Source organism: Callorhinus ursinus, unplaced genomic scaffold (genome assembly GCF_003265705.2).
Source record: "Callorhinus ursinus isolate GAN/ISIS: 27379988/994484 unplaced genomic scaffold, GSC_fseal_2.0 scaffold12, whole genome shotgun sequence".
NCBI lineage: Eukaryota > Metazoa > Chordata > Mammalia > Carnivora > Otariidae > Callorhinus > Callorhinus ursinus.
Window position 1 is genome coordinate 47,423,370 of NW_027397074.1, and position 20,897 is coordinate 47,444,266.

The 20,897-nt window shown below is 39.4% G+C and overlaps 2 protein-coding genes across 6 annotated transcripts in view; one reads left to right on the top strand and one right to left on the bottom strand.

Annotated features, from left to right (window-relative positions):
- Positions 1 to 1,596: 1,596 nt before the first annotated feature.
- Positions 1,597 to 4,898, bottom strand: LSM5 (LSM5 homolog, U6 small nuclear RNA and mRNA degradation associated). The gene is made up of 5 exons (XM_025873122.2): positions 4,778 to 4,898; positions 3,535 to 3,630; positions 3,246 to 3,273; positions 2,260 to 2,332; positions 1,597 to 1,850 (listed from the first exon to the last, which is right to left on the bottom strand). The coding sequence occupies exons 1-5, from the start codon at positions 4,821 to 4,823 to the stop codon at positions 1,818 to 1,820; spliced, it is 276 nt and encodes a 91-aa protein (XP_025728907.1). The 5' UTR covers positions 4,824 to 4,898; the 3' UTR covers positions 1,597 to 1,817.
- Positions 4,899 to 10,393: 5,495 nt separating this feature from the next.
- The window catches only part of AVL9 (AVL9 cell migration associated), a 68,460-nt gene continuing 57,956 nt past the window's right edge, over positions 10,394 to 20,897 (top strand). For all 5 annotated transcript variants that reach the window (XR_012380277.1, XR_012380276.1, XR_003208605.2 and 2 more), the window contains exon 1: positions 10,394 to 10,743. Coding sequence is in view for 2 of the 5 variants with exons in the window: in XM_025873107.2 (XP_025728892.1) it covers positions 10,651 to 10,743 (93 nt within the window). In the remaining 3 variants the exon portion in view is untranslated. The remainder of the gene's footprint in view (positions 10,744 to 20,897) is intronic.

The window sequence follows — 20,897 nt, forward strand, 5'->3', positions numbered from 1 at the left end:
CCTCTGCCTGCTGCTCTGCCTGATTGTGCTGTCAAATAAATAAAATCTTGAAAGTTGGATCCTTTTTTGTTATGGAAACACTAAAATTGATGATAGATGCAAGATTTAAAAGGAACAAAAAAACATAAAGTACCAAAAATATAATCATACCAAAGGTCTTTCTAATCCACCTGTACCAATGACAAAAATCATAAAAGATGAGATCAACATATGACTACATAGATACATTATGTCAAAAAAAAAGTAGCAATTACGGGGAAACTATAAACTGGGAAAATTATCTGCAAAATACATGACTTAAGAGTAACTTAAGAATTCTTACGAATTTGTAAGAGACAAGCATCTCAATGGCAAAGCCTCATATAAGTAATTCATAAAACACAAATGAGTCCAAAATTAATAAAGAAAACTAAACATACCAGGTTTTGCCTATCACAGTGGCAAAGCAAGAAGGCAGAACATAGCCAATGTTGGGAAGTATGTAAAGAGTACTACGGGGAAAAAGAATACCATGAAAAACTGCTGGCCAAGTGTAGGATGGTACACTTTTTGCTGGCAACATGACTATACCCTTTGACCTCACATTATCCATTTATTCTAAGAAAAATAAAGACATATAAAGATTTAGTTAGACTACTGTGGCCAATAGTAAAAACAGGCTAAATTATGGTATATCCACTTAATGAAATATGATGCAAACACTAATATTGCTGAAATATTTGACATGGAAAGATGTTCATCATTTAAATTTTTTTTAAGTCTTAAATGGGGCTACAAAACAGTATATTCAGGATGAGCACGTTTTTGTGAAAATAACGTGTATTGAGTATACTGAGAAAATCTAAGAGGCTATACAGCAAAGTGTAATGAATATTTCCCTTTTTACTTATCTCCATTTCTACAATGTGCATATATTACCTGTATATTTTGCCCTTTTTAGTATTATTGAAGTACAGTCAATATACAATGTGTTATTAATTTCAGGTGTGCAACATAGTGGTTCAACAATTTTTTTTAAAGATTTTATTTATTTATTTGAGAGAGAGAGAATGAGAGAGAGCACGAGAGGGAAGAGGGTCAGAGGGAGAAGCAGACTCCCCGCTGAGCAGGGAGCCCGATGGGGGACTCGAACCCGGGACTCCAGGATCATGACCTGAGCCGAAGGCAGTCGGTTCAACAATTTTTTACATTACACTATGCTCACCACAATACATGTAGTCACCATCTGTCACCATATGTCATGACAATATTATACACTATATTCCCTATGCTGTACTTTCCATCTTCGAGACTTATTTTATAATTGGAAGTTTGCTTGTTTTTAATAGGAGTTAATGCAACTTGAGTTCAGTAGAAAAATCTTCATTTCAAGGCATTGGAGTTTAAATTGAATTTTGTAAGTAATCATTTTAGGTTTTTAAAATGCAACTGTTCAAAATGAAATTTGGTCATTTTGTTTGGAACAATTTTTGTTTGAGAATCAAATGGTCACGTAAATGAGGAAGCAAATGGGCATAAAATTATAGGAAAGCAAGTGACAAAATAACTACAATCTTTGTTACACTGGTTATTGCAGTACAAAAAATAAAACGACAGTTAACCAAAAACACTTTTATTTTAGTCTTCAAAGAACAAACTGTTCTTTTTCCAAGATAATAATGATTAACTTACAAAAATGAACATTTACAATGCATCTTCAAAACATTTCCCTTTAACGGGAAATTTAGCTTTACAGAATCCAGACATTAAAGGGTTAAAAAAAATTTTCTATCTTGTTGTCATTATAAGACAAAACAGAGTAAGTCACGGAAATCCATTCATACTTCAGGACCTTCTCCTCCAGGAACCAGCTGCAGAGAAGGAAAAAGAGTTTATTAGTAACACCACTACCCACACCATTTAAAAACCCCCCCTCATCAATCAAAGCCACTGTGCCTCTCTGCCCCTTCCTCACATTCCCATATTCTCCAGGTCATTGCTTCTGTTTACAATTCCCAACACCATCAATTAATATTTAGAGCCTAAACAAGGATTCTTGGCAAACTAAAAGACTAAAAAGCCCAAGCAAACTAATCTCTAAGCCTATTGTCATCTTCAGTAGCTCAGCTTTAGAGCCGTGATCACAAGAGCATCTCCTTCCCAACTTAAGCACCACTGAGCCATGAACATTTAGTCAAGGCAGGTAATCTGTAATACCTGCCTCAAAGAAATGGGCTAATATCTTAAAAAAAAAAAGAAAAAACAGCTTCACTGTCTTACCATTGTTATATTATTTCCATTGAGCAAAATTTGATCTAATTTAGTGATCCTTCTTCCTTCTGGTGTGATTTCACTAAATAAAGAGATAAAATAGAGTCAAGATAAACAGTGATAGTCAAAGCCAACATTCTGATCCCTAAAAAGTTATTCTTGTATATAAATGAATGTGAGGTCAAGCAATTTTATCTGTGGTTTTCAGAGACAAAGGTTATCCACTGGATGACCAAAGGCAGCACAGTGAACTGTCTGGACTAAGATCCACACCCACTAGGACTGATCTTCATAAAAAAAGCTGAAACTTGCCAAGGAGATCAAATATGAAATGGAATGTTTCTTAGTTTCACTTTTTTACTTTTACTTACTACTAATCCCTATCCATTAAACAAAACTGTAATCAACTCAATTTTGAAAGCAGACACTGGTTATGATCTTTAAAACTAATATAAGGGGGGGCGCCTGGGTGGCTCAGTCGTTGAGCGTCTGCCTTCAGCTCAGGTCATGATCCTAGGGTCCTGGGATCGAGCCCCGCATTGGGCTCCCTGCTCAGCAGGAAGCCTGCTTCTCCCTCTCCCACTCCTCCTGCTTGTGTTCCCGCTCTCGCTGTGTCTCTATCAAATAAATAAATAAATTATAAAAATAAATAAAAATAAAACTAATATAATGGAGTCATCGTTTATATTTTATGCTACACAGTTAAATGCTCTTACTATCAGTACCTTGATTTGCCTGAGCCCAAAGAGCCTTGGCTGTTTTTAGTTTTTGTCTTAAAGCTCTGTCTCCATTAACTTCCTAACAATTCATTAATAATTACATCATGGCAATCACTGCAGGATCCAATTTTACCAGCATCAGTAGGTAAAATTTCTATCTCTAAGGTATTTCCAACAAGCAATGTTTCCTCATAAATCATTTTAAACTCATTAATACTAAAAATGACTTAAAGAGAGATCCCCCCCACCGTTTCTTTAATTTTTAACACTACTCACAATTCAGTGACATCCTCCAGTACCATATCTGAAATTTGGTGTTAAGGTTGAATTTACTCTGGCTTCTACCTTTACTCGGTTTTAATTACAGTGTTTAACACAATGGCTCAAATACAAAATACTTGTATTTGGTAGAAACTTTTATCTTCTTTCAGTATACACACCTCTTAGAACGCTATCACGCTGAGAATAAATTTTTGTTATAATAATCAGTAAGTACTGTCAATATTATTTCCGTTCTTAAATACTGAAGAAAAACCCATACCACCACCACCTTTTAAAAGGATACTGACAAAGTCATCAAATCCCAAAAGTGTTCCAACAATTTCTTTATCACTCTTCATCACAATGTGAATTCTTGATCCTATACATTTGTCCACAAGCTCTATATATATATATTTAAAAAAAGAGAGAGAGAAGGGGGAGAGAAAAAGATTATTTTACCTATTCATTACTTCAACAAATATTTGAGTGCCTACTGGCACTTGTTACTTGCATATGGTAAAAGATAAACCAGCAAAAGTATTCATTCAAAAACTTTAGATTTTATAGTACATATTCCTGTTGCATAATTAACAAAAATTTTCTGCTTACCATTTACCTCTCCTTTGTTGAAATTTATCACGATTGTGGTTTTATGTTATTTTAGGTTATCTAATTAACATATGAACCCCCTCCCCTCAGAGTCTAAGCTCCATGACAGCAGAGACCGTGGTTGTTTTCCCATAACTATATCCTCAACGGTCAATGCCTGGCATATACCAAGCATTCAAAAAGAGTTTGTGGAACAAAGGAATGAAAACTTTTAAGTCACGGCCACCTCCAATAATTCAATCAACTCTTCAGCTACAAAATACTGTAAGAGACAGGCACAGCCGTCTTCACCAGAGATTTCTTCCTGTCACTATCTCTGTGTTCTGACAGCAGTTCGAACATTTCTTTAGCTGGCTTAGCAATATTTGCCATGATGTTTACTTGTCCAGTGTTCTATCTTCTCCAATGGTTTGTGTGCTATCTGAAGGCAATAGGTGTGATTTAAATTTGTCGAATAGTGCCCAGCCCAGCCATGTGTCTAGTGCATAGAGGCTCAGTAACTGCTGAATAACAAACCAGGTTCCAGATCTCTCCTTTAGGGTCATTCCAGGTGCCGGTGCTTCTCTCAATAACCAGTCAGACATACAACAGGGTCTAATCTGGAGAGCTCAAATGCTAGGTGGAGTGAGGGTGTTACCCATGACTGTAGAGGCGAGCCCACAACAAAGAAGGCTGACGACGCATTTACTAAGTGTGGACCTTTTCGGGTGACGGTTTGGTTGGGGAGTCACAGGTCCCCGCCTCAAGGAACCCTACTACGCTGAAAAGGCATGGGCGGCCCGGGGCCACAGACACCTGGGGGCCCAGAGACGAGCCGCGAAGGAGTAAAGCACTTCATCCACACATTTCCCCAACACTCGGCTAAGGGCTACTTCAGCCGAAGCCCCTTGGCCCACAACACTTAACCTGAACGCTCCGGTCCCCCTCCCTACGATTACCTAGAGGCAGCAGCTGCGACGGGTTGGTAGTAGCGTTAGCCGCCATGGCTACGCCGGAAGTGGCCTACCAGCACCGACGTTTGCCGGGCGAGTTTGAAAGAGCGCGCTTCCGCTCCCCCCCGTTTCCGGCAGCCCGGGCAGGCTCGACCAATCTGAGGCCGAATGTGCGAGCCAACCAGTCCGCGAGAGTCGCTCCCAGTTGCTTCTTTCCCGGGCCCTGAGCCCTCAGTATTTCTGTACAATGAACAATGTGCGGCGTCGGCAGTTACCGGCTTTCCCCAGGCAGTTTCCGACAGAATTTAAAGGTATTCTGCTTTGGGAATAAAGCAGTAACCCGGAAGGTTTTGCAAAATACGGCAACCTTTGAGTCGTCTTATTGCCCCCTTTGAAGTTGCATCTCATCTTAAGTCAGGATCTTTTTTCAGACCGAATCAATTCATTTTCTCCGCCACCAGTTCGCTGTGTTGCAGTTTTTGTAAAAACCATTTTTGAAAGAATCTACTCCTGGAGAGCCTGAGTGGCTCAGTCGGTTAAGCCTTGGACTCTTGATATCAGCTCAGGTCTTGATCTCAGGTTGTGGGTTCAAGCCCATCGTTGGGGTCCACGCTGGATAGGGAGACTACTTAGAGAGAGAAAGAATCTATTGCTTCTTTTAAAAGTCCAGTGAATTGAAAACCCACAACCAGCATTTTTTTTAACTTTTCTAGGGTGGAAACTTAAAATACGTTTTCTTTTTATTTCTACTACCTTATTTTATCATTCTTACCTTGTCATATCTAGGAGTCTAATTTATTACACTTTATTATTCACTTTTTAACACTTAACTGTCTTGTCTAAGAAGTAACCAGCAGATGTCACTCTCTGTTAATGTCATCACACTGAGGAAACATGCTTTTGCACTTCTGTTTTGAAAAGAATAGAAAGCAAATTCTCTGCCTTAAATCTGTTTTATATTTGTATCCCAGGAACTTAAAGGCGAAGAGTCTAAACAGGAGACCAGAAAGAGAATCATTCATTCATACAACAGATAGTTGCAGTGCATCCATCATTCATTCATTGAACAAATAGACATTAGTTACACACTATTTGGCATTTTTGCTGAGTATAAAACAGTGTACAAAACAGAACTACATCTTCTGCCCTTGTAGGAGCTTAAGGATGAATGGGAAAGACTACTAACAAACATTATGTACAAGGCATATAAAATTTAATATATAAAGCAAAAAGATCTCTTAGCTTCAGGAAACTCAGAGAACTAGAGATCCTTGGTATGATTTAAGGAAAATGTAAGAAGGTTCAGAAGTCCTAACAGATGGCTCCTTCAGTTCAAAACTTCTTAGGGTTCAGCCTTCTAAACACCAAGCCAATTCTGGCTTTTTTGCATTTCATAAATATTGAGCACCTACTATGTGCCAGAAAACTTACAGATATACTTAAACCTAATTTTTATGACTATCCTGTGAGACAGGTGTTCAAATGGAACATTTATGCTCAGAGAGATTAGATAACTTGCCCACATAGACAGTTTGGGAAGTTTCACAAAGGAATTGACAGACATCTAGTCTTGGAAGATAAATAAGAATTGGATAGGCAGAAAGGCCTCAGGAGCAGCATTCCAAACAGAGGGAACACCATGTGCAATTGGCATATGCCCACCACCAAACCTCTTTTGCTGCACTTTTATTTCAACCTCTAACTTTGGCATAAAACTCTACCCTTCCCAAATGTTTTCCTTTAAGCTCAGTCCTTCGTGATTTTACTTTATTGCACTTCAGATGCTCTGGCCTCAAGTTCTGGTAAAATCCTGTTCATCCTTCAAGACCTGCTCAAATGTGACCACCTCTGTGAAGCTTCTCTGACCTGCAGACTTGGTAGGCTCTCTCATTGTTTCACAACAATGTTAATAGTTTTCAAAATGCTCTCAATGTATTCTCCTATAATTATCTTTACAGGGGTTACCTCCCTCCCCAAAGACTGTAAGTTCCTCAATGTCAAGAATTTTGGAGTACAGCAGTTACATTCATTGGTTCTGAAGTTAAATGACTTTGGTTCGAATCCTATCCCTACCACAATTCCTTCTAGTTATTTGACCTTCAGCAAGTTATTTAACCTTTCTAAGTGTCAATATACCCACTGGAAAAAAAATGAGGATAATAGTATCTACTTTAGGATTGTTATGAAGATTAAATGAAATAATCCATGAAAAGTGGCTAGCAGACTGACACAGTGCTTATCCATTAAATGTAAGCTTTTATTGCTTGTTTATCTTTATTTCCTAATACTTATTAACATGATGGTTGGCTTAGAGTAGGTGCTACAAAAGCTAGCATTGCTAGCTGGTTTCACATTTATCTTGTTTTATAACCAGACATAGACCAGGCAACAATTTTTAAAATTTTTTTAAAAGATTTTGTTTATTTATTTGTGTGAGAAGAGAGAGAGAGCACACAACCAGGGGGAGAGGTAGGCAGAGGGAGAAATAGGCTCCCCACTGAGCAAGGAGCCCAATGAGGGACTCGATCCCAGGACTCTGGGATAATGACCTAAGCCAAAGACAGACGCTTAACCAAGTGAGCCAATTTCTTTTGATGCACTGTGCCTACCATAGTTCCAGGTGTACTGCAGGGCCTAATAAATGTTCTTTAAATTGATTCTCACTATTTATTCATCCCCATCAATATTCTCCTTAATCTTCTTAAGATTCTAAAGACAAAGTAATGCCAAATTTGTTTGTGAAGCCCTTTTCTTTCCCTGGTTTTCTTTTCTATTTCTATTCTTGTTTTATTTTTACCACACCAATAAGGAGAGTAGGGACCAAATTCAAAGCACTGTCGCTACTTGATAGACTTTAAAATTCAGGAAAGGGCGCCTGGGTGGCTCAGTCATTAAGCGTCTGCCTTTGGCTCAGGTCATGATCCCAGGGTCCTGGGATCGAGTCCCACATCGGGCTCCCTGCTCAGCGGGAAGCCTGCTTCTCCCCCTCCCACTCCCCCTGCTTGTGTTCCTGCTCTCACTGTCTCTCTCTGTCAAATAAATAAGTAAAATCTTTAAAAAATAAAAATAAAATTCAGGAAAAATATAATTTGAGAAAGTCAATACTTTGTTTTCCATTAGCAATTTTCATACTATTGATAAAGAAGAAAGTCTCTATATTCTGAAAAAGGAGATATAGTTCATTTACACAGTAGAGTTAATGGGGATCGCATGGAGTGGTTTTATTTTATCACGTTCTCTCCTTAGGCAAGATGCAAAAAGAAACAAGAGAGTTCATTTTTAATGAACTTGAAAACATGTCATTGCTCTGTGTCTCCAGGGTTTTTCTCCCCTTAGCTCTTACTTACAGAGCTGACATAAAATAGAATGTATAAATCATCATAAAATATATGTAACTAGAAGAGGCTCTTCAACTTATGTGTTCAGAAAAGCATTTCTAATTTTTTTCCCCTGGAGATAAATGTCATCATAAAAATACATGCAAAAGTTTCCTTTCAAAATAATGTTCAGCAAGTATTCTGTTATCTCAAATTATTTACAATCTTGGTAATCTTCCAACACTTTAAAATAAAGGAGAAATTTCTATTTTTTTTCTCAATACCTATTTGTCCTTAAAGACAATATCTTGTTCATGAATTTATTCTATATTAATACAACTCATTTAAAAACCAATGTAAGGGGCACCTGGGTCAGCTAAGCGTCTTTCTCCAGCTCAGGTCATGATCCTAGGGTCCTGAGATCAAGCCCCATGTCAGGCTCCCTGTTCAGCAGGGAGTCTGCTTCTCCCTCTCCCCACTTCCTGCTCGTGCTCTCTTGCTATCTCTTTCTCAAATAAATAAAATCTTTTTTAAAAAAACAATGTAAAGGTTGTCATTCTAAACTGCTAAATGGACCAGTCTATATATTTAGAGATGGAAAAAGTTCTGGAAATTCCCTTGCTTACTTTCTCTCCCAGTTTTCCCATAATATACTTTTTAAGCATTTAAGCAACATAATAGTTATGAATAGATGATTTAATCTTAGTTGGAAGGTCTAGGATGCAAAGTGTTACAGGTTTTTATAAAGCTGTAACTGGGTTTCCTGCACAATGAATTAAATAATTGTTCACTGTAGATATAAAGTTTTTTTTAAAGAGATTTTATTCATTTACTTGATGGGGAGAGAGAGAGCACAAGCAGGGGGAGTAGCAGGGGGAGAGGGAGAAGCAGGCTTCCTGCTGAGCAGGGAGCCGGATACTGGGCTCAATCACAGGACCTTGGGATCATGACCTGAGCCAAAGGCAGATACTTAACTGAGTCACCCAGATGCCCTTACATCTTTTTAAAATAGACTGTTCTATTACACTTTAATTTTGGCTATGCCAATTGTGGAAAATATTGAGGCAGATGGAAGAAAACAGTAAGATATTCTGCATACAGGGAATAATATAGTTTCACACACAGTTCTGAACCAACACCAAGAATTTTGTAATATTGTAAAGAAATGGTAGCAACATCTTGAAAATTTTCTACAATATTTTTATTAGCATTAAAATACTTCTACTGAATCATAGAAACTAAACTCGTTTATAGGAAGCCTACTGTTTTTCTCAGCTATACTTCAATTAGAATGCAAGTCCTTAAATTACAAGGACTGAAATGTAAAATAACTGCTAAGGTTGTCTAAACTAAGGGATATGCAACCAGTAATGGTAAACTTCACAGCCAATTATTGCAGTAATCTCGAATTCTATTTGAAGCAGGCACCTATCCTTTAGTCTTTTTTTTTTAAAGATTTTATTTACTTATTTGACAGAGAGAGACATAGCGAGAGCAAGAACACAAGCAGGGGGAGTGGTAGAGGGAGAAGCAGGCTTCCCGCAGAGCAGGGAGCCCGATGTGGGACTCGATCCCAGCACCCTGGGATCATGACCTGAGCCAAAGGCAGACGCTTAACTGACTGAGCCACCCAGGCGCCCTTCTTTGGTCTTAGAAAGTTGAAGTAGTACAATTAGTTAGGACATTAAAAATGCTGGTGACAACAGATCACACTTATTTTGTACTGACCAGAGTACTAAAGCCAGAAAAAGATAGAATGAAAATAATATATATTTTTTTACACATCGGGACTAGAATAATCATTTACAGGTCTCTTTGTAAACTTCCTTTATTGTTGAGGATATTTTACTTCTGGCCTTGAAACGCTTCCAAACTCCTATACATAATACTTAAATAAGAAAAAAAAAAATCCTAGAACGAAGCAAAAGAAAAAACCTGGGGAAGCAAGTAATTTAAAGGTTGAATACACAGATATAGAGCCCCACCAATATGACTCCCTGTTATCAAGGCCAGAGAGGCGAAGGAAATGGATGAAGGAATTGGATGAAGGAGAGTGAACAAGAAAAGACGTTAAAAAAGAGGAAAGCTAAAGAAAGAGGAGGGAAGGAGCGGAGATTTTAAGGAGGAAAAAGAGAGGGCAAAGGAGGAGAAAGCGGGTTAAGGTCGCACGAAAGGGCCAGGGGATAGAAGCGCCTTGTGTCCCCGCAGGCCCCGCCCCCGGCCCCGTGCCCAGGCCCTCGGACCCCGCCCCACACCCAGGCCCCGCCCCGTCAGGTTCCCTCCGGGTCCTGTCCCGCCCCTCCTCGCTGGCGGCGGCCGCCGCATCAGGTGACAGCCCGGAAGCAGCGGAAGCGGATGAGGGAAGCGCGGCCGCGGCCCTGGGGGGCGGTGCGGAGCTGTGGGAGCCTCGGCCTCCTCCGGGCCCCCTGCGCGGCCCTCATGCGGCGCCCTCGCTGACACCCGAAACTCGCCGCTCGCCGTCCTCCTGGGGACCGCGGGGTCGCCCGGCCCGCCGCCCTTGGCGGTTGAAGTCGTCGGCTTGCGGGCCCGCCGCGGCCGCCCATGGAGAAGACCGGGCGGGGAGGCGATGGCGCCCCCCGGGGGCCCGTACTGCACATCGTGGTGGTCGGCTTTCATCACAAGAAGGGCTGCCAGGTGAGGAAGGGGTTCGAACACGCCCCCGGCCGTTCGTGCGGTCGCGCGCAGCCGGCGCCCACTCCCCTCAGGTCGGCTCGGTGCTGCATTATGCGCCCTTGGCTCTTCTGAACTTCACACCTGCTCCTCGCACTCGCCGCACCTGAAGCCCATTCCCCATACTCCCTTCTTTCTGCTGCCCCTGAAATTGTGTTTTGAGCCGCGGAGGAGCTCTGTGTTGGTATGTTGGGGCTGGTAGGTGTTTAGGTTCTTTGGTGGGGTGGAAGGAGGAATCGAAGGTCAGCCCCACTCAGTTCCTTATTCATCTCTGCCTCCATTGACTTTCTGGTGGGTGTCCACCTATAATAGGAGCCTTTAGAAAAATTCAGCACTTGGACTGCGTTTTCAAGGTAATGAGCTCAGTTGGCTTCCGCACAAATGCTTAGGGTTGGTTGGAGCCCAGGCGGCGTCGTGGGAAAATCAACTTCCTTTGTTTATCTGTGGAAGCCCTAGAATCCGTCGTGTTTGGGTGATACATTGATTCCTCCCCCCCTTCCCACTGGGCCTTGCTTTTGCTATTTGATCTTGTCTAGATCTTGTCTTTGGTGAGAAATTGACCTTTCCAAGTCAGTTGCGATAAGAGAAAGTGTATTTACCGGGCAAAGGAGTGTGCAATACAAAGTCATTTTTATTGCGCTTCTTCACTGAAATAATGGGAACAGTGGAACGTTTGCAGTATATACATTGGAGGTAAGGGAACAAAATAGAAACAATTATTTAATGAGGCCAAAGACTGGAAGGCAATGATGTCATAATGTGCGAGTGAACAGGAAATTGAAATGTGTTAAAAATACTACCACCACTACTAGGTAATGTAGTAGTTTCTTGCGTTTCACAGAAAACATTCTAGAAGACTTTCACTAGCAAAATTTAAACTCGTTAGAGGATAACCGGAAAGTGGAGTGAAAAGATGGTTGTGATTCTGTGTGTTCTCACCATTGCTTAACTTTAAAGTATGGTATTTTGTTCCTTGTCTCTCAAGGAAAAATGGCATAGAAAGACACCGAGGAAGAAGTGGCATTATTTAGTGTGGTATTAAAAAAAATTCCAAGCAGCAGCAATAGAATATAAGTTTTTAAAATGTGGCCCTATATTTAGAAGAGGGTGGATATTTGAGGTTGTATCATGCCATGCAAACACCGTGTTCATTCGATTTTTAATACTTTTTAAAATTTTAAGTGTAATTAACAGTGTTCTATTAGTTTCAGGTGTCTAATACAGTGATTCAACAATTCTCTACATTACTTAGTGCTCACCAAATAGGTGTGCTCTTAATCCCCTTCACCTGTTTCACCCATCCCCCCACCCACCTTCCCTCTGGTAGCCACCAGTTTGTTCTCTGTAGATAAGAGTCTGTGTTTTTTTGTTTGTTTCTTTTTTCCTTGTTTATTTGTTTTTTTTAAAGATTTTTAGTACTTTAAAACTTCACATCTTTGATTTTAATTATCACTTTATAACTCACTTTAGATATGGGTAAAGTAACTGATACTTGGAAGTAAATTGATCTTGCTGAAGTCACACTGCAAAACAGTCCTGGAGTCAGATGTAGAATTGCTTCTGGCATCATAGGTGTACATTCTGCTGAGCCATATGGCATTTAGGAGTCTTTTAGGATAAAGAAGTAAGGGCCCACTTCCAAACCAGACTGGGACTTTTAAAAAAATAAGAAAGGGGCGCCTGGGTGGCTCAGTTGGTTGAGCGACTGCCTTCGGCTCAGGTCATGATCCTGGAGTCCCGGGATCGAGTCCCACATCGGGCTTCCTGCTCAGCGGGGAGTCTGCTTCTCCCTCTGACCCTCTTCCCTCTCGTGCTCTCTATCTCTCATTCTCTCTCTCTCAAATAAATAAATAAAATCTTTAAAAAAAATAAAAAAATAAGAAGGAAGGGGCGCCTGGGTGGCTCAGTTGGTTAAGCGACTGCCTTCAGCTCAGGTCATGATCCTGGAGTCCCGGGATCCAGTCCCAGGATCGAGTTCCCATCATCCAGCTCTCTGCTCAGCAGGGAGTCTGCTTCTCCCTCTGCCCCTCCCTCCTCTCATGCTCTCTCTCTTTCTCATTCTCTCTTTCTCAAATAAAAGAAAAAAAGGAAATATTGGTAAGAGAGAGGATAAAATCTTTTACTTTTTGCTGTCATCTACATTCAAGATTATGTTTTATACTAGTTTTATTGTCAAAAGTAATATCACTTATATTCCCAGAAGTAAAAATGATTTTAGGAAACAAATGTAATGTTGCTTAGAGATTAAAGAAAGCTGAACAACAGATTGTAAGATGAAGGAGGCACTTTCAGCTGAAGTAGCACGCTGGATGCCATGGCATTTCACTGGATTTGTTAGGCTTTTGGTTTCAGCATTGAGGTAAAGACAGCTGGTTTTGTTAAATGAACACTGTGCTGGGAATCAGGAGACCTGGATGACATCCTGGCCTCACAGCTCCCATGACCTCCAGCAAGTCCAAATCGCTTAATTTTTCTGTACCTCATTTTCCTCTACCAGATTTCTTCATGAGAATTTTTTTTTTAAAGATTCTATTTATTTATTTGACAGACAGCGAGAGAGGGAACACAAGCAGGGGAGAGGGAGAAGCAGGCTTTCCGCCCAGCAGGGAACCCGATGTGGGGCTCCATCCCAGGACCCTGGGACCATGACCTGAGCCAAAGGCAGAGGCTTAACGACTGAGCCATCCAGGCACCCTTCTTCATGAGAATTTTAGACCTGGCAAGGGTCCCTGGAGTTCATTTTATTCCCATCTCCCTTCAATTTACAGATGAGTAAACTGAAACCCAAAAAGGTTAAGCAACTTAAGAACAATTAACTAGTTTGGTGCTATCAGAAAAACTAGAACTTGACAATAGTTAAAGCAATAAAAACATTTTATTCAGAAAAGCTATTTTAATAGGGGAAGAGAGACCTCAGTATAGAACTGGACTCAACTCGAGACACTTGGATGCTCTCTCTCTCTGGCAAAAATAAGTAATTTTTAAAAATCTTACCCCCCCAAAAAATGAAATGTGTTAAAGAAAAAAAAGAACTGGTCTCAACTCTGTATATGTGCTGCTGAAGTGAGTACATGGGCTCAACTCTGAATACAAGGAAAAGGAGACATTTATGGTCAAGGGGGGGGGTGTCAATGGATGGAAAATTACTACATCGGGGTAAACGGAGTTTCTAGCTATACCCAGCTAAAAGGATTCTTGCTAAAATTAGATAATGCAGAGAAGAACAAGGAAGCCCAACAAGTCAGGCCCTAGTTGAGAAGGGAGTTCCAAGGAGCCTAATGAAATTTTGGTTAAGGAGAGACTGAGTACTAACACTGAAACCCAGATGTCCCTAGTTTTTGTAATCAATCGTTTCTCTTTTAATAGCACTTTTAGGTTGTAGGCTCTCAGTAGAAAGGGAAAATACATGCCTTGTTTTTGTTTTTTGTTTTTGTAATCCACATGATGTTTCACAGAGAACAGGGCAATTATTTTTTAATAAATATACTTGTTGAGTACTGTCTGTTCATCTGGGTTGCTGATAGAATGGAAGAAAATGTAAAGGATTCTGCCACAGTGCATCGAAAGATGAAAAATCTAGTATAGGTTCTTTTATTTTTCTTTAAAGTTTTTAATTTTAATTCCAGTATGGTTAATATATAGTGTTATATTATTTCCGACGTATAATATAGTGAAAATCTCATCACCTATTTTATCCATCCACCCTCCCACCTCCACTATGGTAACCATCAGTTCTCAACTATAGTTAAGAGTCTGCTTCTTGTTTTGTCTTTTTTTCCCTTTGTTTATTTTGTTTCTTAAATTCCACATATGAATGAAATATGGTATTTGTCTTAGTCTGATTTATTTCACTTATTATCATTATACACTTTAGCTCTATCCATGTTTTGCAAATGGCAAGATTTCATTCTTTTTTATGGCTAAATAATATTCCATTATATATGTACCACACTTTATCCATTCATCTCTCAATATTGCTTCCATAACTTGACTGTTGTAATGCTGCAATAAACATAGGTGTGCATATGTCCTTTCAAATTAGTGTTTTTGTATTCTTTGGGTAAATACCCAGTAATGTGATTACTAAATCATATGGTAGTTCTATTTTTAATTTTTTGAGGAAGCTCCATACTGTTTTCCACAGTGGCTGTACCAGTTTACGTTCCCAATAGGTTATTTTCTTACTGCTGACTGAAAGAAAGCTTTTAAAAAATTACACTTACCTCTCGAGGCAGAGAATGAACACCTAAGAACCTTGTTCTGCAAATCAAACAAGAATTTGCTGTATCTAGTCAAAGTCAAAATGCAGTGAGTAAAAAGGTGATTTTTAGATTTATATTGAGTATTCTTTAGCTTTTACAAGAGTCAAACATTTAATTTTAGTAGAACTTTCATTATTTCTCAGAGAAAAATTTTGGCTTGCTGGTAATCTGTTAATTTTCTGTTATTCCTCTAATGAAGGTTTGTTGGATAGGTAACAAAATAATTTCTGGACTGTAAAGAGAGTTAAGGTTGGATGAGTGTATAATCTGAAAAACCTTCATTGGAAACCCTCTGTGATATAGCCAGGTTGGGTGTAGGGAATGGTAACACAGCCTTCCACTCAGACAACAGAGCAAATGAATGAAACACTCTCTCACTGAATTGGTTGACAAAATTGACAGGTCAGTTCAGTCAAAAACAATGAAACTTTTGCCAGAGACCTAATTTGTTCAGTGGGTGTGTAATAGTATTGGAAAAGATAGGAAAATAGTTGAGCTATATTTTTTTCGTTTTTTGATTGCCCTACTTTTTCTCTTAGTTTTTATAAAATACTGATTTTGCCAGATGGAAAGGTATTATAAAATATACTAAAATTTCTAATATATGTTATATTTGTTCTTTTTTTTAAATTTTATTTATTTATTTGAGAGAGAGAGAGAGAGAATGAGAGATAGAAAGCACGAGAGGGAAGAGGGTCAGAGGGAGAAGCAGACTCCCTGCTGAGCAGGGAGCCCGATGCGGGACTCGATCCCGGGACTCCAGGATCATGACCTGAGCCGAAGGCAGTCGCTTAACCAACTGAGCCACCCAGGCACCCTATGTTATATTTGTTCTTAAGGATATTCCTCACTGCTGCAAATCAGTGTCTTTTTATTTTTTTTAAAGTTTATTTTTTTGGTAATCTGTACACCCAACATGGGGCTTGAACTCAAAACCCTAAGATCGAGTCACATGCTCTTCTGACTGAGCCAGCCAGGCGCCCCTCCGTGTCATTTTAGATGTCCTACAACTCTGCTTTCCTAACCCTTCAAAATCCATTTGTTTTGGAAAGTAAGTGTGTTACATGCATTAATTCTTAGAATGTTCTAGAGACTGCTGTTTCTTTAATCAGCATATCAAGTGTTTCAGAGGCTATAATTACATAAGATTTCCCCCAGGATGGATTAATCAACCACTTTATTCTCCAGTTTAAGATTTTACTTACAGGTGTAAAGGATTAAAAGTGCATGGCTCATTGAATTGTGATTCTGACTTAAGATTATTTTAGGCTGTGTAACAGTGCTTTGTTAAACTACTCTTCCAAGTATTCAAAATGCTTTTGGTCTTGTTGATCACTTCTTTCCATGCCCTGAGATTATTCATAGTGAAAATTACCCTATTCAGTTGTAGTTTGTCATTTTTACATTGAAGTGCACTGAAGTAAAACTTTTGTTTAAAAATAATGCCTTGGGGCGCCTGGGTGGCTCAGTTGGTTAAGCGACTGCCTTCGGCTCAGGTCGTGATCCCAGGGTCCTGGGATCGAGCACCCCATCGGGCTCCCTGCTCGGCAGGAAGCCTGCTTCTCCCTCTCCCACTCCCCCTGCTTGTGTTCCCTCTCTCTCTGTCTCTCTCTCTCTCTCTCTCTCTCTGTCAATTAAATAAATAAAATCTTTAAAAAAAATTTAAAAATAATGCCTTTCAGCAGTCTGCTGGGTTAATAAGCATGATAACTTTACGTGGGAGGATGTACTAAATCTTTGTAGACTCTTCTGTTATAAAGGTGCTCAATAGTGGTATAAGGGAGTCAGGTAGTTTCATGTGAACCACAAGGTTAAAGCCATCTTCTAATACAGCTGTGTTGAAGATCCCCAAACTAGACATAGAAGATGGTCATTCATCTTGAATCCTGCATATTTTTTTTTTTTTTTTTTTTACCTTTGAGGCCTTCAGATGTATCTTCTTTTTTTTTAAGATTTTATTTGGCAGAGAAAGCACAAGCAGGGGGAGCTGCAGGCAGAGGGAGAAACCACTCTCCGCTGAGTAGAGAGCCCGATGCAGGGCTCCAACCCAGGACCCTGGGATCATGACCTGAGCTGAAGGCAGACGCTTAACCGACTGAGCCACCCAGGCGCCCCTCTTCAGATGTATCTTAAATGAAAAATTCATTTAAATTAAAATGAACATCTAACTTTATCACTTGATCATTTTTTCACTTAGATTTGTTGGGAGTGAATTCTTCTGTAGGTTAACAGGTTAGTTTCTAGTGATGATTATTCTGGTTTATTGATATACTTCACATTTAGATCATTTTAAGTGAAAGTACTGACATTTAAAATAGTTTTGAAATATTTATCCATTCAACTCTTTTGCTGAATTTTTTTTTTTTTTTTAGATTTTATTTATTTATTTGACAGAGAGACACAGCTAGAGAGGGAACACAAGCAGGGGGAATGGGAGAGGGAGAAGCAGGCTTCCTGCTGAGCAGGGAGCCCGATGCGGGGCTTGATCATGAGCCGAGCCGAAGGCAGATGCTTAATGACTGAGCCACCCAGGCGCCCCTGAACTTTTTTTTTTAATTTAGCATTTGACAAAGGACTCTTCTTCCTTAAAAACTCACCTGCAACACCTGGGGGAATAATAGAACAAAAAACTCTTTGATGTGATGTAATTTATGTACACCTTATCTATAGTAGTTTGTTATAGATTATGTGTTCCAGACTTTTGTTCCTTATTTGTGGTGGTAAATATGTAAACTGTATTTGTCAGATTAGCATGATTTTTGGCAAAATAAATATCAAACTTTTTGGTTCTTTCATAAATAGATTGGAACTTTTTTTTTTGAGAGGGAGGGGGAGGTCTGAGGGAGAAGGAGAGAGAGAATCTCAAGCAGACTCCATGCTGAGCACAGAGCACAGCTTGATCCCAAGACGCTGAGATTATGACCTGAGCCAAAATCAAGAGTTGGACACTTAACAGACTGAGCCACCCAGGAGCCCCAGGTTGGAACTTTTTTAAACACTGAAATTAATAGGGAATTGTTATTTTCCAAAGTGATATCATAAAAAGTTGGAATTATTACTGATTTTTTTACCACTGTTCTGATAGAGTTCATAGTTTTGTATACGTAGCTAGCAGTTTTAAATTCTTGAATAAACTGGTTTTACCAGGATGTACTTCTTTAAAAAATAGAATTATGAAAGAACTAGGAATCAATGTTTATACTAGTTCCAAGGTGAATAAAGCAACTGAAGTAGGGAAGAGAAACGGACATTTTCCTCTTGGTCTAGGTGGGCTGATCATGGGAAAATCTCCATGAGTAGCAGAATGTTATATTGCAAATTCAGAGCTGGGTTTAGGAGATTAGGGGGGTGGTTTGTTAGGGTAATAGTGCCAAGCCCTGACCCATTGAGGTTTTGGGCTGCCCGACAAGCATGTAGTTTTGGCACCTGCTGTTGATGGAATCCTGTGGTGACCATGCTGAAACATTGGAGTATTGTTTGTGATTCTTGTTGGAATATAAGCCCTTTGGAACAGAAAGAAAGAACAAACTTTTGGGGAGTTAGAGGTTAGGGAAGGAATAATATCTAAAGATTCTTTTTAGCTACTCAGAGAAACTGTCCTGAAAAAAGATTTCATTGGCTTAAGTCTTTGATTCCCTAGTAAAATGCTTATGTTTCGTGAATAACCTTCTCCCTTATGGTATAATGTGATTCACATCCTTTGAGGATCATGGATTTTGCTAGATAAGGGCAGTCTGCAGAAGGACTCTGGTCTACTGGGGATGGGGAAGGGGAAGATAAAGACATAGAGAAAGAGGAGTCTTTACTTAATAATTTTGAGAAAGACTGGCCCTGTTATGTTCTTTGGTTAAGATACCATCAGGTTAAAACCTAGGTTTGTTCGTAGGATATTTTTAGAGGATGTTATTTAAATTGATATTTTGGGCAATTTTTAAATCATTCCAGTTATTTTAAAAAACAGCATTTATCAGAAATAATATGTACTCACTAGTAAAAAAGTGAGAAAATGTAGGGAAGAAAAAAAAGAAAACTAACACTTAAAATCCTATATCCTAAAAAAATCTCTTAAGAACTTGATGACTATCCCTGCAGTTCTCCAGTTACTTTTTTTTTTTAAATATACATAACTTTTTTCCAATAACATTACACTATAATCAGGTTTTATGACCTGCCTTTTTTATGTAATTGTGCCATTAATATCTTTTCATATTAATAAATATTGAATTATAGCATTTTTAAAAAGCTAAATAGTATTTTGGGGAAATTTTTAATTATTCATTTTAGACACTTAGGTGGTACTCCACAATTTTTTGCTATTTTGAATAGTGCTACAAAGAATATCCTTGTGGTGGAATCGTTGCTCCTTTTTGCCTAAATACGGAGATTTCATTTTAAGCTGTCTTTTTTTCATGGAGATCTTGGTAAAATGGATTTTGAAGCAGAACATGCTGAACACAATTTAAGTTATAAGTTAGTCGGGATGATTCTGCCTTCATAACAAATGTTACTTGTACTGTGGCATTCTCAGTTTATTTTAACATAGAGTATTTCGCACATGCCTTCTGACTCAGCTAGGCTTTTGATAGAGAGGGAGATGACAGAGAAGTTAGCAGCCACTCTTCAGTGTTGACCCAAACACAGTGTTGTAGTGTTCAGCGTCCCCTCCCTGTTTTCTTACTTGCTGCTTTTTTTCTTCCATAGACTGGAATACCCCGTCTTCTAAATATATTAGAACTGTGTGTGAAATAAAATGACTTAGTCATACATTTTAAAGAAGACCTAAAGCCTTCTTGCTTTATGATAGTTGGTTAGATGCTTTTCTCGCTTGTTTCTGATTCTTGACAGTGGTCTAGGTAATAATCAGAAGTCTGACTTCTAAATAAACTGTGTTTGGGTTAGATTTCAAATATGGTCTTCTGCACTTAACATTTTCTTCCTCCAATTGATGCTCATTGTCACAATGTATATTAAGTATTTGTGTACGAGGAAATGACTGCAGGGTTGTTAATGAAACCTGTTCCTGCCCCCATGCCTTTCACGGGTGATGTTAGTAATTTGCTAGACTCTGATGGGGGTAGTGCACTACCAGAAGTTGAAATCTTTTTTACCATGTAAAAATTCAGTATAAAAATGTTAAAAAATAAAATTACATATAAAAGATTGTGAAGGTGGGGCAGCTGGGTGGCTCAGTTGGTTAAGCGTCTGCCATCGTCTCAGGTCATGATCCCAGGGTCCTGGGATTGAGTCCCCGCATCGGGCTCCCTGCTCAGCGGGAAGCCTGCTTCTCCCTCTCCCTCTCCTACTCCTCCTGCTTTTGTTCCTGCTCTCACTCTGTCAAATAAATAAATAAAAATCTTTAAAAAAAAAAGATGGCTAAGGTAGAGTTCATTAAAATAAGTTGATTTAAATCTTTTGTTTGGAAGCTTTTTTTTTTTTTTTAAAGATTTTATTTATTTACTTGACAGAGACACAGCAAGAGCAGGAGCACAAGCAGGGGGAGTGGGAGAGGGAGAAGCAGGCTTCCCGCCCAGCAGGGAGCCCAATGCGGGGTTCGATCCCGGGATCCTGGGATCATGACCTGAGTGGAAGGCAGACGCTTAACAACTGAGCCACCGAGGCGCCCTATTAGGAAGTTTCTAATTAATTTTTTTCCTGTAAGAAAATAGTTTTTGCAGCTGTGATATCATCTTTGTATATATTTTCAATAACCTACAAATAAACAATGTTCTATTTATAGCCTCTCATCCAAAAGACTGGTATTGGGGCACTTGGGTGGCTCAGTTGGTTAAGCGGCCAACACGGTTTCTGCTCAGGTCATGATCCTCAGGGTCCTGAGATTGAGCCCCACCTTGGGCT